This window comes from Lasioglossum baleicum, chromosome 7 (assembly GCF_051020765.1).
Source record: "Lasioglossum baleicum chromosome 7, iyLasBale1, whole genome shotgun sequence".
Taxonomy (NCBI): domain Eukaryota; kingdom Metazoa; phylum Arthropoda; class Insecta; order Hymenoptera; family Halictidae; genus Lasioglossum; species Lasioglossum baleicum.
In genome coordinates, this window is record NC_134935.1 from 10,186,272 (window position 1) to 10,209,076 (window position 22,805).

Below are 22,805 nucleotides of genomic sequence, written 5' to 3' on the forward strand. Positions count from 1 at the left end.
TGTAACCTTGTAAATTATAATTTTTGGAAAATCTTTTTTGCATATCATTTCGTAAACCAATGCTTCTAATTGATTATAAAAAATCAGGTCGCGTTTGGTACAATTATAAAAAAGTTATTAGTTTTTGAAAGGTGTACGAATACTTTGTACACCGACTGTATATTATTTCTGCTGTTGAAATCTCGGAGAATCTGTGTATGTACATCTACATAAAGACAATTTCTAGGAATCGTACGTTTTAGGAGCAATTTTAAGGAGGCGTGTTAAGACGAGATTAATTTTTAGTCGATTAAACAATTCAGGAAAAAATGTATATCATGTTTCGTATCCACTTAAATCGGGTTTCAGTGTTAAATCAATTCTGAACCGATCACGGCGTCCAAAATGAAAAGTTTTACCGCGTGCCCATACGAGGAAAAGATTGGAGATCAATTCGCGGTCAATTACGCCACATGCCCAAGTATACAAATTTTGATACACCTACGAAAATTTTCGAGATTCATGCTGGATATTCGATCGAACCAAACTGCATTGTTGTGTATCCCGGTTCAATTTGTGGTCAATTACACCGAGTAATCAAATATCGACGCACGCTCGAAAATTTAGAGATGCATGCTGGCTGTTCAGTGGAACCAATTTGCAGTGTTGTGTATTCGCATGAGATTAATTAGTGGTGTATTGTACCAAGTAATCAAACATCGACACACCCACGAAAATTTTCCAGATTCATGCTGCGTGTTCACTTGACCAGCTTTCCAGGATTGCTTCGCTACTTCTGCGTCCAGTATCGCCGCGTTTGCGCGGAAGGGATTTACAAAAGTTATGCCATATATCGACGCGGGAGTGTACGACCCTCGAAAATAAAATCGCGCGCAACAGCTGGAAAAGAATCGGCCGGAGGAATGCGATGTTTACTTCGCGTTCGGCAGCGCGTCGTCGCGTGTTGGCGCCATGTTTCTCGTTCGCGGGGCAATTTTAGCAAAGAGGCAGCGAGCCTCTGGCTAATGGTACGAAGTCGGATTCTTGGCAACGGGCCGAGGAAAGCGGGCAACGAAGGTTAAAGTTTCCCAGTGTCCTCGCAGTGGCAATTTTACGACGGAAACATCGGCTTCATTTTTGGAACATTTTCCGTAGGGCTCGTCCGATTCGGTCGTTTCCATCCTAGTCTGGGTTAGGCGTCTCTGCGACTAAAATTCCTGTTTAATCGATTAACCCGTATACCCTGTCTAATGATGACCCTAAGACGCCACTAATCCTTCCCATACTGTTATTCAAACTGTAAGCACGGGTAACCTATAGATTGCGGATGTTTGTGCAATTTTTAAGACAGTGGATTCAAACAAAATCTGGTCTTCAGTGGTAATAGCCTTTGTAGATACGAAAGGAATCAAAATTGTACTCGATTCTATCGAATTTAATGTTGTAAAGGCGCCACTAATTCTTCCCATACTGTTATTAAAACTGTAAGCACGAATAACCTATAGATTGCGGATGTTTCTGCAATTTTTAAGACAGTGAATTCAAACAAAATCTGGTCTTCGGTGGTAACAGCCTTTGTAGATACGAAAGAAATAAAAATCGTACTCGATTCTATCGAATTTAATGTTGTAAAGGCGCCACTAATCCTTCCCACACTGCTATTCAAACTGTAAGCACGTGTAACATATAGATTGCGGATGTTTGTGCAATTTTTATGACAGTGGATTCAAACAAAATCTGGTCTTCAGTGGTAACAGCCTTTTGTAGATACGAAAGGAATAAAAATCGTACTCATTTCTATCGATTTTAATGTTCTAGTATTTTTTGAAAATTTTCAGAAGCCATACATGGAAAATTCTCTGACTTGATTGCGAGGAGCAAGAGCTAAACGACAACTTCCTCGCAAACTAGGCTTGCCTCCACGCTTGAACGAATAATTTTAGACGCGATAAACAAGGCAGTAACTCCCGCGTCGGAGTTGGGAACGGTGCATCGACCATAAACAAGATCCACCCACGGACAGTCGCGTTTCCTGTGTAACAGCGTATCCTGAGAATCTAACTATTCTAACTAGACCATACACCTTCCACTTTCCGATTAATATCTTCGACGAAATTCATATTTAGCCGACAATTACATCGCACGTCCCTCCGTAATATTCATTGTCAGTGACGTCAACGAATACCGAATGAAAATAAGCTTGTCATTTTTGCGTTATCCTCGAGGACCTCGTGGTGAACGGAGACATTCGACAATTCGGGACTTCCTCCAGTGTCCTATTTTTAGAGGGAGATATTTTTAAGAGTTTCTCTCTCTCTCTCTCTCTCTCTCTCTCGTGAGAGAAAATTGAGAAGAGTGGGGCGGTGACCTTGAGGCGACAATTTTTCTTCTGAACTACTTTATAGTCATGAAACCACCGATGTTAGGTTCGTCATGCTAGGCGCAAGTGTGTTTCACGACGAGAAAATCAACAAGTGGGCGAAGAATATTTGGATTACAAACGCTACACGTTCGATTATGGTACGAGAGGACGAAGCGGAAAATTCGGAGAGCTCGAAGGAACGCGTTTTCCGACAACGCTAATGTATTCGCCCGGTCGATAGATCAACAAATCGATCACAAGAATAGCCCGAGATTCACCGGTTGCGCTCATTGTTCGGGTAACAACGTACACCTCTATTTGGCAAATGAAGCCACTGTTCAACGGAAGGAGTGACGCGCGTTTGCCCACGACCTTCCGGAAATAAATCGGTCACAGTGGCATCATGCGAGAAGCATTTACGACTCATTAACCTTCCGGAGATCAGAATATCCGTAATCTTTGTTCATCACGAATTCTTATCCCTTTCCCGAGAACAAAGAAAATCCAAAAAGTAGAAATTTCATACATTTTTGTATCAATACTCTTTTGTATGAGATTCTTCAATTTTTACAATAGTCAGTGACTTTTTAAATAAAATAAAATTGCTCGAACAAATTCGAGTAGGATTTGTGGGTTCTAAAGAGGTTCAAGAAGTAATCACTGCTTCAATTACAGTGGTTGAGTGTTAATAGCATAACTCGAGGTAATTGTTACATTGATACATCACGAATTAAATGGGATCAAACGTAAACATCCTCCTAATAAGATATCCACAGCCAGATATATTAAATTAATTTATACATTAAAATACATACAAGATTAATTCTTCAATTTTTATAATAGGTAGATAGAGTCACGGATTAAACCGAGTAAAAAGTAAACATCCAATTAGGAGTATGTCTGTGGATGTTAAATTAATTTATACATCACTGTGATAGAAAGCATGATCGAAGTCGAGGATTTGCATTCGGGTCAACTTGATCGGTCAACGAGAGTCAAGAAGCCGTGAATTTGGGTCAGTCTGTCTCACCGATATACCACTAATTATCGCGTGGGACGTGAACGTGCGTATCGTCAGACGGATATCGACTTCTTGTACCAAGGTCGCGTTACGAGGTTCGTGGACCTTAAGCACTTTCGAATTTAACACCCGCCAACTGCTCTGACTAGATCAAACAATTTTTTTCGTGGATCCAAAATGTTTTCCAAGGCTCCACACAATTTTCAAAGATCCCAAAATTTGTTCACGAGCACTACAATTTTTCTAAAGAACCCAATTTTTTTTCTAAGACTCTACGACACTTTTAAAGTCGCTAAACATTTTTCTTAGATCCACAATTGTTCCAAAAGCCCCACAACATTATTTTAGGCAATAATAACTTTCCCAGAGGCTCCAAAATTTTTTCTACGACCCCACACTATTTTCAAAGATCCCAAAAGTTCACGAGCACTACAATTTTTCTAAAGAACCCAGTTTTTTCCTAAGACTCTACGACACTTTTAAAGTCCCTAAACATTTTTCTTAGACCCACAATTGTTCCAAAAGCCCCACAATATTATTTTAACAAAATTTTTTCTACGACCCTACAGTATTTTCAAAGGCCCCAAAGATTTTGTATGTCCTACAATTTTTCCAAAAACCCCAAAATTTGTTCGCAAGCACTAACAACATTTCCAAGGAATCCAAAATATTTTCGAAGACCTTGCAACACTGTCAAAGGTCCGAAATTTCCTCCAAACACTATAACACCTGTGCTGCCCATTCGGCAAGACTGCAATCCAAATTCACAAGTTGACAAATCGTACACATTCATGCTCGAATATTAACAGTGCAGTGAATCACAGTCTGTTGCTCGTCCAACATGCTAATCGTCGGTCAATTTTACGACGCGAACTGTGAATGGGATCCAAGCGATGTAAGACACACGCATTCGCGCGCGATTAATTTCGGCTTGCCGACACACCGTTGGTAAAATGTGTGTTTTCGCCTCGGCATCCGGCAGAGGAATTCTAAACACAGAGGGGAATGATCGAACGATCGGGGCACGGCTAAAGTGCCCGGAAGCCACAGTGGTTCGATCAACAACGAGAACAATAACAACGACACAAAGTGGGTCGGGCCCCGGGAAACACGTGGGCCCGATAATGTTGCACAACCGAAAAGAGTGGCGGGTGTGGCTTTGTGTGTGGTATATAAAGGTGCGTCACTCAACAACGAGCAATTACAGTGGTGCCTTGTGTAACAACGTTCATCGGGGGAATACGTAAACGTATTGGGGTTAGTCTCAGTACCTCCGGGTCCTGGATCTGCTCCGAATCCGCGGACGTGCTCGACGTCTTCAGGATGCTGTACAGCTTTACGTAGGGGGCCTTGATCAGCTGTTAGCCAATACAATCGGCCGTTTTTAGCGATTCTCTATCACTGGCTAATATGTACTGACCCGATCCCCTCGTCAGTTTTACCGCGAATGTCGACAAATCTGTTCTATCTTTTTCCAACAATTTTTATCCATTCCGCTAATCAAGAAAGTATCCCATAGATAATTTCATAAATTTTCTTCTTCGAATAAATTCGTTCAGATTTTATTTTATGAATTTCAAATGAACGGCTTTGTATATTTTATCATATTTTTTTATTGAAATTATAAAGATCTTTCCATGGGAAATGGTTTAATACAATTTTTTCTATTTTCCAGCATTCAGTTGAAGTGAATCTTCTAAATTTCGTTAAATTAAATCTACCGCGGTTTGCCACGCTCCACACGATAAATGCAGGGTAAATTAGCAATGTACATATGTCCAGTTCAATCACCTTCATTTAATTGAGAGTGATTACTCGTTACATTGTATTTTCTAGTCGACTTTCGCGATATCGACGAGAGGATCGAGCCACAACTACATCTATTCTTCGTTTGAAAATGAAAAATCATCGGCCTTCAAAAAACAGAAGCTTTGGGGCGAAAAGATATGACGAGAGAGAAAAATGTGGTGCTTCTCGATAAAGAAAAGAACGATCCTGAGAATACGGTGCAATGGAGAAGCGATGCGACCGAGGAACGGAACGATGACAACTCTGCATGAACGATGAGAACGAAAAAGTGAGGCGAGATGCGGAGGATGCGTTAACTGCGCCGATACGAGCGCTCGAGAAATAAAACTGTTCACTGCCCACGGTGCTTTCGGAATGCGAGAAGATGCGAATGAAGTGGTGAGTACGGTGCGATTATGATCGAACGTGAGCAACTCAATCGTGTGATGTATGAATGGTGGTCGAGTGATCTGATGTGGTGAAGCATTAACACGCTGAAGATTTGCAACAGTTTCGAAATGTTCGTCGCATTTTCCATAGAATTTTACACCGGACGTCTTTCTCAATAAAAAAAAACTCGCTTCGTAGTGATTCCAACCATTCGGGGACGAATCAACGACATCAGGATTGCGCATCCAGACCCTGAAACCGGGACACGATATTCTAAAATAATCGTCGCCCACAAAGGGTTAAAGAGACGAACAATTTAATTATTTAAATTGCCTACAAATGGTTCTGTCGAACTTAACGTTTCTCTACCTCGTCCCAAGAGACCTTCGATACCAAAATGGCGACGCAGTAGTGTGAAGATTGGGTCTTCAGCGTGTTAAAACTGAATAATTCGCAGGCGAACAAATGCGTCGATGATGCCGATCGTCGGAATAGGATTCGAATAAGAACTCACCTCCCACGATTCCCTGGTCAGGTCAGAGATTTCGTCGCCATCTTGACGCGTTTTGCCATCCTCCGTGGATTCGCCGGATTCTCCAGCTTCGTGGGGCGACAATTCTGGGGACAGATCCGTGTCGGTGTCCGCCAGGATGTAACCCCGTTCCCTCCAGTAATTTTCGTCGAGTTCTCCATAGAGCGACGGCACCCACGCATGGATGAACCTGTAGAGGTCGTCCACCCTGCGAGCAACAGAATACGTGCGTATGTAGCAACCGTCAAATTATATGTGTACAGGGTGTCTCAGCTGAAGTAGGCCACCTAAACATCTCCTTTATTTTTAATGGTACAAAAGATATTTATGGCATAATTGAAATGGTATCGAAGGAGGAATATCATAGAAGAACAATTTATTTTGTCCGCTTATTTTTTCATGGTGTTTTGAAGGTCATCGTTATTTTTTTATCGGGAAAACTTATCTTCTTTTTATTCCATCTTATAACGGCTGAAAAATACATTTGAATATGCAACGAAAATATCATTAACAAGATGGAATAAATAAAAAATAAGTTTTCCCGATAAAATATAACGATGACCTTGAAAAAACTATGACAAAATGACCGGACAAAAGAAAATTGTTCTTCCATGATAATCCTCCTTCGATACCATTTAAATTATGCCATAAATATCCTTTTTTGTGGCATTAAAAATAAAGGAGATATTTAGGTGGCCTCCTTCAGTTGAGACACCCTGTATATAAACAGATAAATAGTTTTGTTGGCAAAAGTTCACAAGTTTAATTACTTGTACTTGTGAACAGGAGTTCGTATTTCAGAACCAGATTTAGAATCAGCAAATGAATTTCAGTATGTTATACGTCATTTTTCACAGAATAACAGAATAACATTTTTCACAGAAACAGTGATCCGTTCGTCGTAAAATAATTCTTCTTTATCTCTCATTGTTTCACCAGAGGAATGATTGACGTTCTGACACCGACACCCTCGCGTGTCACGAGATGTTGACGCGTTATTATTAATTGTATCATGTTCGTGTTGCGAAGCAATAATCGACCTACCGCGCTGTCCCAACAATTGTTACATTAATATATAAACAGATATGGGAATGACATTTATTTAAAAACTCGCGAGATGTATAATTCATTAACATAGTCTGATTAACATTGTTCCAGCAACCGTGTTATGAACGAAATTAATTCTTGAAGATAAACGAGAGATTTAACCCTTAGGCGGGCCTCCTGTACTTTAAAAATGCAATGGTTGAATTAAATTTCATTAAATAAAATTGGTTTAACCTCGTTGAATAAAAATAACATTAACTTTCACTTAAGTAACCGGAGGTTAACGAAGCGCATAATTCGTAGCATGTACCTTTGATGGACGAAAGGTGCGATGTGTCTAACCGTCGGCGACACATGTTCGTTGTAAACGAAATTCACAGCGTTGCCGACGGCACTTAGAGTCCAGTTCATGTTGCGATTGTGGCTTTCCGGTACCGATAAATGTCTATTCGATTGCAATGTCTCTTGTATAGCTCAACGAAACCGGCTTCAACTTTCTCTAACGATCTGCCGCGTGTGTCGACGACCCTGCAAGGACGTTTCCTACTTCTGAGGCTGCCGCGAGCGCATTAATCCCGTTTCCACTGTATCTCTCGCGAACCTAACCGATTCGACTATTTTTACGCGGTACAGGCTGCACTTCGAACGATAACCGAGGGCCGACGCGTTAAAATTAGCCATGAACGAGGATTTCACATTCCAGATTTCCTTTCTTGCTCGGGGGACCTTGGGTGGCACGCTTATAGACGACTATGAGGATTCATAGTCCTCCAGGATGATCGATCGGGACGGGGATCTGTAGCTAACCAATGTTTATCTTACTTATTACTTGCTCGTATTTCATGCGTTAAAATTGTGAAATAAAAATGTCAATAACGTTCACGTTCTGCTAGTAAATTTGTCAAACCAGCCCCGATAAGATAAACGAACAATTACATCTGCGTTCCGGCTTCTAAAAATTATGGTCTACCGGCCTGCCAAACAATCGTCAATAAAATTATCAATTACGAGTTATCTGTAACGAGCGGTTAACCAACACTCGACTATTTTTTTTTCTCGATCTTCTAATCTGCATTTTTTCGAACGATATTTTTCATAGTTTACGAGATTGTAATGGTTGCTTAAAAGACTCCGATGGCATCGATGACGCACACGTTTCAGAAGCTTTGAACGAGTTTCGTCGTGAGTGTAGTTATTTCAACCTTGACCCACGTTATTCTCAGAAAATACGGGCTCGGTCAGTTTATTGTTTTACACATACATTCCACGCCTCCGGGACTATAGTTGGAACTAGGATTATCTAAGCTGCTATTTTTTTCGACTAGTCAAAGCCAAAAGAAGCAATAGTTAATTTATTTTTCAAGTAGAAGCAATTTCTGACAACGAGAAATTAAAAATATTTTTATTAAAGAGTCTGTGAATCATCTCTACATCTTTAACATATTAATAAACAAAACTTTGACGGTGTACATTCAAGTTCTCTCGAAGAACAACTGGATTAAACATGTTTGAGATCAACAATTCATGATTATTAGGGCCCCAAAAGAAACGATAAAATAATTCTATAAAAGGGGAGTTGAAGAAAAGTCTGTTTAATTAGTTTGTCTCTCGACGGAAATCCACAATACATAGAGAACAGCCTGCGCCGGTACTCGAAGAGAAACTATCACAACACTCTGACGTAACCGAGAGGATTCCAAACGTGGCACTTGTTAGAGTCGCACCGGTTGACTGAGAGAAATTAGCAAAATGAGTCACCGAGGGACTGTCTGTAGTCGTGACGGTTACCTAAGCTGACGTAAGTGTTGGTTGCGTCTCGTGGTTTGCAAATTTCAATTGAGCTACCTCGCTGTAATGCGCCGCCTTTTTTCTGTGGAATCGCTGGCACAACAATTTCTGCCGCTAGCAAAACGTTCCAGCGATATGCTCGTTGCATTTATCAGAGATGAAAATCATACTCGTGAAAATTGCCGAACAATTTGAATATGTTTGAGATAATACAATTTTGGTGGACTTCACCCTTTTGCTGGATCGTCGACGAAGAGTCTGCACGAACATCGTTTGTTTAGCTATGATTCTGCTATTATTATAAAAATGATATTTTTCCTGATGACCTTCTAGATTCTAGACCGTGCATGGAAATAGCTTATCTATCGCTCGTCACGTGTTAGCTATCTCATTATTATCCGCGCGTTATCAGACGCGTTCACTGCCATACAAAAACTGCGTCTATGAAAAAGCTAAAACAGTTCCGGAAGTTCTACTGTTACATCGAAGGTACAATTGAACACTCGTGTATACCAAGGACCAGCGACGGAGAATAGATAAACGATTGCATCGCGGATGTTTACGCAGGTGCAATTCAGCTGGAAATAGAAATCGTTTTTAAATACATCTGTCTGACAATTTCTGCAAAATTGTAGAAGCTTGAACACGTAAAATTCGTGATCCGCAAATGATAAACACACTGATAAGTTTCTGCGCGAAAACATCGTCCTCAAAATTGTACGGAAGATAAAGAGCCACACGGCAACTTTACAATTTCACTAGATGAAAATTTTTGCGATCTCACGCGAAAAACCAGATTAGACTAGATTCGTATTAACCTACACCCACGGCGGCGTTGGATAAGCGGACACAAGTGTGTGCGCGAATAAGCGATAAGACGTTCGAATTCATGGAAGTGACGAATACTGCAAACTTATCTCCCGAAAATCCTATTACTCTTTCTGTCGGAAAGATAAGCGGAGATATCCAGCCCATTCGATGCAAATTATTGGAAAGACATTATTTCCCAATACAATATTTCCACAAAAATTCTTCACTGCTGCTGGAAGTTCTTATTTTTTCAAAACTATCCTGAGAAAGAACGTGGGCCATTTTTCTTGACCCATTTACGGTTGAAATCCTGACGTCACGCTTTGTTTAGTCTTTCTAACTTCGACTACTGGATTGGATCCAAGTTCTCGAGATACAGTGGCTGGCGAAAGTATTCGAACGCTCACATTTGCGACGTACAATTATCAGCAATCCCTGGAATCAATTTTTAAAAGAGATCAGTGCCTATATCTTTCTCACTAAATGCTTGAATGTCTAAATTCGCGTATTCCAACGCGTGCAACAACGAACGAGGTATTAGACTCAATTAGTTTTATCATAGCCCCGAGTATAGCTCAATTATTTTCTAATTGCGATTATATAATCGCGAGCCTTCCCCTAGCCGGTTACATCGTTTCCAACACTGCAGTTCGAACCTTACATTCGGGAATCTAAAATTCAAGACAAAGTATTACTCTTTAAAACAAAAAATTAAAAGAACCGTGTTTCTAATCAGCGGCGTAAACGTTGCAAAACGTAAGCGTTCGAATACCGGCTTTCTCGAAAGCAGTCTAGCCCGTATCGCTTGGACACAAATTGATCGGAGTGCAGAATCGTTCCGTTCCGGTGTCGCAACAATCCGTTCTGGGCTACAGGTGTGAAACGGTAGCTAACAGTGGAGCGGCTGCTGACAACGTCCCGTTACCTAATCCCCGGGACACGTGACGGTGAACGCGTGGTTCAAATCTTCCACGAACGAGTTCAGCTCGTGTCCGATGCTGCGATCAGCGGCGAACGACTATTTATACGTTGTGTAGTTATAGCACGAAGACGCGACGCACCAAGACCGCGAGGAACCACCGGTCGGCGTTTTGTCGTGGTCGGACACGAAACGAGCAGGGACAGGCACAGGCATTCAGGTGTGTGCGCTCCCGTCGCGTTTTCTTTCCGCGGCCAGACTAATATCGCGTTAGCTAGCCACGGAGCGGAAACGTTGCGGGAGACGCACACGTTCGATGATACGCGAACGCGACTTGAGCTGGCTCGTCACGTGACGCCACGCTCGGTTCACGTGTACCCGTTAAAACGTTACCGGCTATGTATCGAAATCCGATCGGACAACGGTCTCGGAAATCACCGAACACGCCGCGCCGTGACCGTGTCCTCACAACGAACAATGCATGTTCCGAACCGTTTATCCCCTCCCCACCCTCTTACGTTGTCTTCATGAGCATCGGAACATTCGTCGGTTTTGTAAAAAAAAAAAATGGTGCAGCATGGTACGCTAAAAAGTGGTACAGTAGATTTGGCGTGGGTACCTGTCGGCGTCTCATTTGAGCAACCAGGCCTGTGCCCTAAAAGATTCGCTTCAATTACTCCTACCCATTTCATTCAAATCGGTAAATAAGAATTCGTTGTTTCCTTGTGAAATATCTTCTTAACTCCTCTCACTAATCTATTGTACATCCACGTCAACTGTTGTTTCGCAGAGAAAGATTATGAAGTCTAGTGTGAAGATGGAACTCACCTATCACGAGGAACACTGAACCAGTATTCAGGTCGTAGTTTCTTCTTTCCGTAGCTCATGATGGGCGTGGACCGTGGGATCTTCTTGTCCTTTGGTCTTCCAGTTCGCAGTCTCAGGTACAATGGTGGATCCTCGCAGGAACGGGCTGGTCGCGGTATAAGCTCTATATAATTCGACAGAAAGATGCAATATAACACTTGTTCACGCCAATTCTGGTTCATGTTCTGTTTCTATATCTAATGCACGATTTGATTCTTTTCAGAAATCACTTGAACACGCCGTAACACACGTCGAATTCGGCCAAAAGTCCATTCTATAGAATATTCACAGCGCGGAGACGGATCCCCTCGTGTGGTATGCGTAGATTCGATTACCAGAAAAAAAAGAGGAACAAAAAATTCGTAAGAAGCTTCTCCCGTAAAGTATCAAGCGTTACATTCTTAGTTATTACTTGGAACAATTCATCGTCACGGACGCACAAACACAAAGATATTACAGGAGCACAATATGTCGCATGGATTTGGGATTGCAGAAAAGACAAAGGTTCATTTCGATACACTTTTTTTTCCTTTTTCTCGGCAAAATGCTTTCATTGACACTAGCATATTTCCAGCAATGAGCTGTGCGAAGGACGTGGCTTAAGGCGGAGCAAAGAAGAAGCACGACCCAGCCGCCTCCATTCTCTGAAGATCCATTGATCGCCGAGACAAATCCATAAAGCTCTATCGACCACAGACATTCGCAACATTGATATCGTAATAACAATACGTCTAAATGTAACGCAATTTAACCAAACTCTTCGTTGAAAACAATCGCTGTATACAAGAACCTTACCGTTATCGACCCTTTTCTGTACGTGTACCGAGAAAAACGAAGGCAACAAGATAAAAACAAAAAACCTTAACACTTCTCACAGCAAATTCCAAATCCCACAATGTACAAGGCAACATCATCGCAGAAGGTACACGGAAAAGAAGTGTATCAGGTGACAATTGTATCGTGGCGAGTGCTCGAAATCGGCGACCAGTAGTCAGCAGCAGGTATATCAATACATACATAAGTGAAGTACACAGTGTGCAAGTGCAACGGCAAAATCGAGCGCAAGGTGAGAGGAAAGAGATTCGTGGATAGCATGATAAACGAACAGAAACAATGTATACTTCGAGGTAACGATACCGCGAAAATAGGGAAATTGATCCAAACGAAACACTCTTTTTAAGATACAATATATTTTCGCTGATCAACTATCTTATGATCATGATTTGAAACGTTCAAATTAATTTCGAGCTCAAAAGAGTTCTACCGTACAGATGAACATTTTAATTGAAATTGAAAAGGACTGTTTATGGTTTCTTTATGTTCACCTTCTCACAGTATAGTTACCTCGAAATGTACAAAAGGTTAGGGACCCATGGGTGAGTTCTAGCGAGGAGGTGATACACGAGGGGTAGAAAATAAGCAAGCTAATACTGTATGAACCTACCGAGGCCTTCGAGTTCGGGAAAATTAGGTGCTTGGACTAGAGGGACAACAAAAACATATGACATTACTGCATTAGTATGAATAATGGTCGGCACACTAACGGGCGAAACCCCTTGCGTCCTCGGGCATCAACAATTTGTACATGTCGGCGACTACTACTGTTAGATGCAGAAAATGAACCGAAATTTGTTGAGGCGACAAATGTGTGTTTCGAGTGGAGCAAGAGGTTTCAAAATCTTGGAGATACGACAACGTTCTCCGCTTAGTATAACAACAATGAGATAGATAATGAAAAATACTCAGCTTGGACTCCGGGTGTCTGTCGGGACAGCGGAGTCCAAGCGGAGAGATCATGAGCAAAAGAACTGTTTCCCGAATCTGTGCGAAACGTTCGAAATTCGAAAATCGCTTGGATCCGCGAAACAGCGTGAACAAAAGTAACTAGAGATTAAACTCGATAAAAATATAGAACTGGTAATGACTAGATTGCGGATTTTATTCGTTCATGGCGTGCTCGATCGTTCGAGATTTAATACAATAAGAGACTTCATTGTATTTGATGAAGTTTGCGTAGATTCTTTCATAGAATTAATAAATTTGGTACGTGCTGTTGTAAAGTACTCCGTGAAAATCAATATTTATGACTGAAGAGTTCATTAGCCCCCGTGCACTCTGCTATAATTACTGGCATCTTTTTTTAGTAAAACATTTATAATGTTCCTGAAATGTGCACGGCAGAGTGCAAGAGGTTAAACTAAAAATAAAGAAAGCTTTATTGATTTTATTCTTTGGTAAATAAAATGGAGACTCGGAAATCAATCGAGCTTCTGATCATCTCCGAACTCATAAAATCTGCAGTGTAGTAATGACAAACGAGCGAAATTTGAAAATATAGAAAATATCGAGACTACGTTAACATATAGTAAAAAATGCAAGCGCGTTTGGTCACGGATTCTTTGGAATCTCTATTCTGTTTGTCAGAGAATGATAAATGTGTTCGTTATTGGTTTTTGATATTATTATTTCGAGATCGAATCCAAAGGCGCTCAAAAATTCGAAGAAAGGGATAATAAATGCACTAGCAAAGTAACAGATCGTTTAAGAAGCCGTCTATACATACGAGCGAGTGCAGTGCGTGATATGTAATATTCCCGTTTGCCATTTGCCATCTTTATTGCCATTTAGTTTTTACGTACTCGTGGCTACGTGTAATTAATTACCATATTGTATCGATCCCGTGGGAACGAACACTCGTTACCACAGCGGCGTGTTTCATGTATATTGGGCGATCAATGAGAGTTAGAAAATTTTACAAAAATAAGTTTCCTCGTTTTTTTAGTAGTATCTTTTATAGAACAAATTCTATGCAAATTATAGTTACAATTTTGTATTGTTACTTATGTTTTCTAATCACCCCGTACTTTATATTTCTTTTTATTGAACGTGATAACGATCCCATGCACAGAAAATACGCCATCTAAAAGATATTCAGTATACCGGGTGTTCCACTTTTCCGTGCAAGCAGATGCATCTTGGTATAAATGTTGACATTAAGAAATTTCCACAAAACTGTTATTATTGCGAGCTGAAAAGAAGTCGCTTGGAACAAATGCCGAAAGAGCACGCCCCGAGTCACATGTATTTTCGGCTCTAGCAAAATATTGGCTACAGCGGTCACACATACTATGTAGCGTGTGCCTTCAAAGCCTAAATATTGGGACTACATGAGCATCGGTGAAGGGGACAGGCGTGCCTAGTGAAAGACCCCTTGCCTCTGTGCCGTCGCAAGCGACTTCTTTTCAGCTTCCAGTACGTAATAGTAAATGGAGATTTCTATTACACCGAATACCACAAACTGAATACAAAATGATTTCCGATCCAGTAGATATTACCAAAATGCAACGACCCACAGCCTGAAAAGCAGACTGCCCCGTACAAAAGAAAAAGTAGTCGAAGTAAAAGGAGCCTGTTCGTGTTCGCAATTATTGAGTCAACCATTCCGGAACGCAGAGTGTCGAAAATATGTCGTTCATAACAGGACCAACAGGTCCAGATACCTACTGTCGAAACTGACGAACAGTTCAGGCATGTCATCGACAGAGACCATGCTACGGTAGTCCAATCGTGGCGCCGCTGTTGAAGTTTTGCTGCCTCGGCAGCTTTCAACGCTGCTGCTGCCCGAAGATGTTAACGGCTGTTGTCTGATGAATGTGCCAACGGAGGACCGTCTGAAAGGAAATCGTAAAGCAAGTTAACGATGCAACTTTGAACATAATTGATTGGCGCGTTCGAAACTGCAGGCACCAGGGATGCCCATAATTTCGACGCGGCGATTGTGTTGCAACACATAAATAGTAAAGAACATCGAATTCGTGGGGGGTGGGGAATGACAACATTCAGAAAGGTAAACATCGTATCGTCCAACGCATTGTACGGCGAAATAAAGTTTAGGTGGCTGCTCGGGGTTCTCATACTAAAACGCTGTGTTCGTTATCTGGTGATGATGTGTTGTTTGTAAGCGGTATTTGATATATGTATATAGCATATTTATATTCTGATAAATTTATATAAATATTATATATAAAACATATAAATATATATAAACATATGTTGGCAACATGTGTCACGAGATCAGTGGTGGTGGCAGAGTTTCTGAAAAGTAAGTAACGTTTACCTGAAAGCAGGAGCAAAGAGAGCTGACCTGAAGCCAGTGGAAAAGGCTCAACGAAAAGTAAAGGTCGAGTAGCGAAATAAGGGGTGAGTGTGAAGCTTGGAGACTGCCTATGGGAACGTGATTAGGCTGGAGGAGACGTTGGGTGAACTCAAGTTACGGGCGAGGAGAGTTGGGAGGGTGTATAACACATATAGCTAATCGGATATTGTTAAACGATAAATACAGAGAGCCGGTTTGAGGTAACCGAGAACGGAGAACAGCAGGATCAGAAAAACGGGAGGCCAAGAGTATAGTAAATACAACAATTTGCTGGTTGATGGAACCGGGCCCAAACTCACCCCATAAGCCCTCCTGGACCAGGTGAAAACTGAGGATTGCTGGTGTCCTGGGAGAGAGAGGAGGCGGTAAGAGGAGGTGTTCCTCCAGTCCTACCGCCCCCACCACTCTCTTCGCTGGGAGTTTTAGCAAACAGGCCCGAGCTAAAGTCACTCACCAGGTTGATCGGCGAGCTTATATCCACCACCATTACATATTCTTTGTTAGTTACATTAGAAACGACAGTAAAGCTTTTAATTAAACACACAGATTTACCATCACAGTCTAAAACGTATCCTCTACCTCTACTACCTTCGTTTCATTGAGCCACATGTGATTCGTAAAATGTGAACCCCACTGGAATTACAATTTATTTCCAAGAAACAAGTTACTGTATTTGAAACTTATCATTGAAGCTGTGTTCACATTTTATGAATTACCCTGTACAGGAGAGTAATACTTTTCCGTGAACGTTTCGATGAGAGAACAGACTATGATGGTATTACATTATCGACGACAATCTCCGGACTTTACTGGAAGTTCTTGCCTTCTCTTGGTTCGTTTACTCCGTCCATGAAGAAAAAGAAACTAACAATATTTTAACGCGTATATCGCAAATGCAAATAAGCCGCTCGTTTCTAGACGTAACTAATGAATATTCTATATGTTATAACCAATGGGAGCATTCATAGTAACAAAAGAAACGTCCGTCGTATCGGTGAAATTGTCAGTAGCATGAAAAAAATATTTTACAAAAATGTGCGACGTAGCTCAGTTTTATTACGAACAGCCTCTGATATCGTATCTATGTTAAACGTTCTAGAAAAGTTCAGCAGAAAGCGGTAACACACGTGATAAAAAAAAAGAAAAAAACATTAAAACGTTACGCCATGTAACGGAGGATCTCGAGCGTCGAAACTAATCATTCCTGTACATGACAAATGCGAAAGTCTGGTTTCGAACAATTGTTAGTCACTCTTGACACGGATGAATAGAAAAAAGTGAAACATAGAAGCATATTAATCAATTTGTAAATAATGTTAGTACCATGTAGATTATTTGAAAAATAGTTGGTAAAAATTCTATAGAGTAGAAGTAGCAAAGATTATCACCTTGAGAAAACTTTACTGAAGACGGACGAATGATGAGCGTCCGCACTGTTCGGCAAGCTTGCAACTTTATCAGATCCAGACTTATTTTCATCCTCTTTCTCACCAGTCAATCCTTCCATCCATGATAATGGATATGACAATCTCTTTAACATCTAAAATAAAGTAAAATGTCAGTGTATTTAACAGTAACAGAGATTGAGAACTGTGTACTAAGAATTTTGTCCTAGTTAAAGGCGTACCTTATTCCTACGAGTCTCTTGTTTATCGTCATCCTTGTGCTCTTCATCTTTCTCGGGTTCCTCCGCATTACTGTCTAAGCTAAAAGATACTGAACTCGCCTTTTTCCTGCCATTTATAGCAGAACCACTATCTAGAGTGTCAGTTGTAACGTTCGTCGGGGCAATAGTAATAGGAGGTACCCAATCTGAAGATAAGACAATATCTGCGTCTGAGTATACTTTCTTTGAGGGGATAGGTAAAACTACTGGGAAAGGGGGATTAGGGTCACGAATGTCGATACCAGAGTCGTGGCATGACAATTTGACTAGAGATCCTTCTTCGTCTTCAGCATTCGGCTGCGTTTTCGCGGGTTCGGTCTGCAAACGATTAAATTAATCTTTTTTTATAACATTTTATAATAAACGAGAATCTAGTTAATTCCAATTAAAAGCGATAACCAACCTTGTCAGAATTTAATGAATCTTGTTGTTCATCTTCGATTGATAATGTACACCGATCTTTACTGGGAACTGCCCAATGGTGGTCAAGCATCGAACGTCTACGTTCCTCTAGTGTCCTAATTGCTTGTCCACCATCAGACTCCTCTTCTTTAGTCTCTTTCTCCTTCTCTTCTTCCTTTTCTTTGGTTGTCGTAGTAATTTCTTCCTGTACAATGAATAAAAACAGTATTATTTAACAATCACCATGCTTGAATTCATTGAAGAACGTAAAAATATATGTAAGAACAACATACAGTTTGAAGATTAGTAGGGGTGACCAGCTCTCTCTCAAAGGCTTTCGGAAAAGCGTCTCCATCTCTTTCCGTGCAGCTGCACACACTCTCATTATCGTCCGTAGTTAATTCTGGAAAAGTTTCGTCCTTTCCTGGTGATTGACTTTTATCAATTTGAGTAGGTTTCTTCATGTAGTAAATTTCTGGTTTTTTGTCCAAGTTTCCTGGCTCTCTGTGAGAAGCACGCATATGTGCAATGTCATAGTAAATCGCAGCGTTCACTATGAACTCCATTGGTGCGATAACACCGTACGATTCGGCTCCATGCTCGATGACGAGTCGATCCGATACATTGGGGTCAAACATCACTGCATTCGGTGTGACCAATAGTACTCCACCAATAACACCCTGCACATGAGTAGCGGAATTAATTGATTGGAATCTTAATAGTAATAAAAATAATTGGCAAGCAAAATGAATATAAATGAAATAATACATCATCTTTACCTGGCCATCGGTGACATGGCGAACATCGATTTTCAAAAATCTCTCCTTGTATGGTTGTTCTTCCTCTTCTATAACTGCATTTGAAATACCGAGAGGTGTTTTTACTCGTTCCATATGGCCCGGTTTGGGCGACACAGGCCTCAAGTTGTCCAAAAGTTCTGTAAACAACATGAAATATTAGAACAGTGTTAACAAAACGTTGGTACACGATATTTCTACAAATTTTCAATGCCATGCACCCATGTCAGATGAAGAAAAGTTACTTCAAATAAGTATAAGTTTCCATAAATTACTAAAACGTTCTCAGCTCTTTATATTTAAATTGACCGAGCTTATAGTAGATGATCGATTTCCGATTTAATGGCCCCGAATTCGATGCGAATATAGAATGAATGCATAACGACGACATTCGTGCCCTGCCTGACGTTAAACCAGCATGCATCGCGTGTTTCCTGACAGCGCACAGGTTATGTTTTATATACACAACGACGCCATGTTGGCTGTCGTGAGTTTACATCGTGGCGCCGATCAGCTGACGCATCATAATACTTGCATATACATAGATACGGATATACAATGACAAGCTACGAAAAAAACAGCTTCATAAAAAATATAATATCAGGCTATAAAATTAAAACCTTTGTACAATTAAACGAGTTTATGGCGACCGCGGCCATGTACAAACTTTATTTATATCTATTACGTATGTATGTCATTTTCACGAAGGAGAATATAACTCTTTAAAATATTCAAAATCTCTCTTTATACGTAAAGAGATTGATCGATACGCTAGAATTTCAGAATATTTAATAAAGAATATGATTTTTAGTTAGAAGTATCTGTCGTAAAAATGAATGGAAATATTTTGGACGAAACGTGAGGGAAACGTTTCGAATACAAACAGGCTGAAAAAATGAAGGATGCAGGAGATAATCCAACTAGGTTAAATCGCGCTTATCGATTAAACCGTCTGTCAAAACTCTACTCACAATCGGTATAGGTTACAGAAGCTGACAGAGACAGAGAGTTAAATACACACAGGGCTCAGAAGTCGAACAGAAAAAGAGAGACACACATGGACCTTCCGGAAAAATCGATTCCTGAATTCTCTTCGTACCACGTGCCGCGATCACATAAAGCTGCACAGTAACGTTACATAAACCCAGACCATATTTTCTTTTACAAATATGCACTTTGCTCATTTGATCGCCATAACTGATCGCGCGCGTCCTCCGGAATTAATTTCAGATACATTAATTCAGCGGTGGCTCGTTCGCATAACGTGGCGCCATCCAATGAGGACACTGGTAGCATTTAAAAATGTGTAGGTGTAAGTTGAAATAGTAAAAACATTAGAAGAATTTATAGAAATGTTAAGAAAGAAAATAAATTTCTATTTCACTCCAGTTTGTGGCAATTCGGGTAGAAAATGTTCATTTTGTATAAAGATCTGCGTTCTAATCATAAATAATATATAAACAATGTATCTCCACGGTAAAAATTTGGAAAAAAAGGGAAAGAAACTTCATACCCACATCGGATATGAACCCGGACCGTCTGCGTAGTAAGCTGATGCTCTACTGCCAAATCTACAGAGGTGTTTTGCGCGCGAATGTTATTATTTGGGCTACTAGATACGTCAACAAATTTAAAATTAATATAATATAATTAGTTTATAATAAGAATGTAATAAGGAGACTGCGGATTTTATGCATTTATGACAAAAACAGGCCCGTACAATTTAAAGCAGTGGACATGCTAAAACTATTTCAGGTCATCAATGTATTAGTGTCAGTTTAACAGGATAATTGAAAGAAGAATATAAATTTTATTTGGCTCCTATGTTCTGCAATCAATGCGAACATTTTTTATTTTGCATAGAGATCCGCAGTCTAGTAATAAGTAACAAGTTTTTAGTAAGACGTGCGATATTTAAATGTTGGTAAACATTGGTTGGGTCAATGTAGTATTTTGTACGTAAATTTCTTGTTAATTAGCCAACTATAATAGTCGTAGGCAAATTGTCATCAAAAGACAGCGGATTTTATGCATTTTTATGGGTTTAATTTGAAACATTAGACGAATTTAAAAATACTGTTATACTATTTCCAACCCATTGAACATATTAAGGGAAAAAATAAATTTCTATTTCACTCCAATTTGTTGTAATTCATGTAGAAAATTTTAATTTTGCATAAAGATCCGCTGTTGGGGATTTGTAGACAATACCACCAACCGTTGGCCATCGTTGGACTACCATAAATGCTACTAGGGGTGGCGTCATCCAATCACGAGGTACATTACCCATTTTCGTTGATTCCCAGTAATCCCCGAAAAAATTCGCGGACTGATTATAATTGTTGATTCGATTCCCAGAAACCCTTAACGTTTCAATTCCTCCATACGCGATGTTACGCGGAGCTAGCAAAGAGTCTAACTAGGTGAAGGTAACGAAAAGGATTCTTATGTGAGCATAAAAGCGCGTTACGCCACCGTCAGAATTCGCTGACAGTTTATTGGCGGAAAATCGTCCGGCCGTAGAAATATTATGGACGTGTCGTTAGTACGAAGTAAGTACAAATGCTTGAATATATGTATACATATGTGTACTCGCAAACCATACTGCAACTAGTGCAGCACGCCAAGCGTTATCTATGTGCCGCGCGTATGCAATAGACAGCCATTAATATTCGATACGACACTTGGCCAGATACAATCGAGACCCAATTTATCTTGATATTTGGCCAGGTGAGTCAATCCGATTCACCTGAACGCACCGCGCCGCCCACTGTTCCATTATTCATAGAGGTGTGCTCACGTCAATTTTGCTTTCGGTTTATGGCAACCGCGCAATAAGACGCCACGATACCGACACCTAATTACGCGTCGCTGGAACGCGCGCATTAATTAGCTGCAATTAGAAGCGCCAGCGAATATTCCGTGTCACAGAAATTTCATTTGTTAACACTAAACCTACCACCACCGGTCAAAATGACCGGTTCCAGAGTTTTTATTTCGAAATTATTAAAATAATCTAAATGATTTCACAAGAAATGATAGAAAGTAAAAATAAATAAAATCATTCTTGTCATTTTTATAAGGGTAGGTTTAGTGTTAAGGAAATTCGCTTCATCGAAACGCGTCAGGTATTTAAATATTCCGGGCACACCTGCTGCTGAAATATTTGAAGCACGATCGTTTAAAATACCCGAGCGTGAAACGTGCTCTAAAATATTCGAGCTTGAAGAGCACCAGGAACACTCAAGTATCTAAAGTACTCGAGCACTTATAAGGGAAGGACCCCAAGTGTCCGACTTCGATTTTGATCATTTTGCGTGAGACAATGGTATATGGATCCCTAATGGTGTCTGCAAAATATTAGATGTAGTTACTAAATGGTTTTAAAGATATAATCAATTAAACTTTCAAGTTTTCGAAGTTCCATTAGCCGTGTAAGCAGGTTGCGTGAAAGTTCAATTGTTTATATCCTTAAAACTATTGAGTAACTACACCTAATATTTTGCATACATAATTAGGGATCCATATACCATCGCCTCACAAAAAATTATCAAAATCGAAGTCGGACACTTGGGGTCCTTCCCTTGTTAGAGTAATGAAGTGTTAGAGTACATTCAGAGAACAAAAAATACAGGAATGCGTATTGCGAACCAAACCAACACTTGACGTGCTTAATCGGACGAAGTACTTTCCACGTGCACTGTTAAAGTACCTATGTGTTATATACTCTGTCCACGTAAAGGCAATATCGTGTGTCAACGGTTGCAACACCGGCGACTTCATTGTTGGCGTTTGAAAAATTATAGCGGCTCAAACACGTCAAATAGCGGCCGTGGGGTGGTGGTAGAGAGTCGTTGTTGCGAAGGAGGTTGCATTAGCTAAGCATCAACAATAAATCCATCGAATCTCACGCAACATTGGCAACAATTGTCGTCAGCCCGTGGGGGCTTACGGCGTTAAATAGAAAGTCGATCATCGATTGATACCGCAAACTACCGTGTGAGAGAGGTCTTCCTGCTTTGATGGCCAAGTCAATAAACGTCAATATTGAACGTTGAATTTATCAGGTTTTAAAGGATATAAAACAAGCAATGTAAAAAAAGAAGTTATATAACGTGACGTAAATGAAAAGACGGAGATTTTATGATTATTGCTAGAATATACTGCAGAGATGCTCGTCGACAAATTATGAAAATTTTATTCATTTATCTTTACAACTTGACTGGTTGGGAACAATTATGTTGTTCTTCCTGTTTCGTGTGACATTGTGCTGTATTTTCT

General features: G+C 40.3%; 1 protein-coding gene and 1 long non-coding RNA gene across 19 annotated transcripts in view; one reads left to right on the forward strand and one right to left on the reverse strand.

Annotated features, from left to right (window-relative positions):
• Positions 1 to 22,805, reverse strand: part of Mtd (TLD domain-containing protein mustard) — a 253,295-nt gene that overhangs the window by 23,375 nt on the left and 207,115 nt on the right. For 8 of the 17 annotated variants that reach the window (XM_076427942.1, XM_076427939.1, XM_076427937.1 and 5 more), the window contains 11 exons: positions 18,507 to 18,664; positions 18,021 to 18,407; positions 17,729 to 17,932; positions 17,287 to 17,643; positions 17,048 to 17,199; positions 15,959 to 16,129; positions 15,008 to 15,174; positions 12,948 to 12,983; positions 11,465 to 11,627; positions 6,055 to 6,280; positions 4,634 to 4,720 (listed from right to left, as the gene is read on the reverse strand). In XM_076427942.1, the coding sequence (XP_076284057.1) occupies positions 4,634 to 4,720; positions 6,055 to 6,280; positions 11,465 to 11,627; positions 12,948 to 12,983; positions 15,008 to 15,174; positions 15,959 to 16,129; positions 17,048 to 17,199; positions 17,287 to 17,643; positions 17,729 to 17,932; positions 18,021 to 18,407; positions 18,507 to 18,664 (2,108 nt within the window). Of the gene's footprint in view, positions 1 to 4,633; positions 4,721 to 6,054; positions 6,281 to 7,429; positions 7,565 to 11,464; positions 11,628 to 12,947; positions 12,984 to 15,007; positions 15,175 to 15,958; positions 16,130 to 17,047; positions 17,200 to 17,286; positions 17,644 to 17,728; positions 17,933 to 18,020; positions 18,408 to 18,506; positions 18,665 to 18,745; positions 21,830 to 22,805 lie in introns of those variants that run through there. The other 9 variants (XM_076427932.1, XM_076427944.1, XM_076427943.1 and 6 more) reach the window with 9 other exon arrangements.
• LOC143210787 (uncharacterized) lies at positions 1,441 to 14,447 on the forward strand. Of its 2 annotated transcripts, XR_013009338.1 has the most exons (4): positions 1,441 to 5,117; positions 5,199 to 6,302; positions 11,427 to 12,007; positions 12,078 to 14,447. It is a non-coding gene; the product is annotated as an uncharacterized LOC143210787 (long non-coding RNA). The 2 variants fall into 2 exon arrangements; XR_013009337.1 differs by lacking the exons at positions 1,441 to 5,117; positions 5,199 to 6,302 and adding an exon at positions 11,197 to 11,336.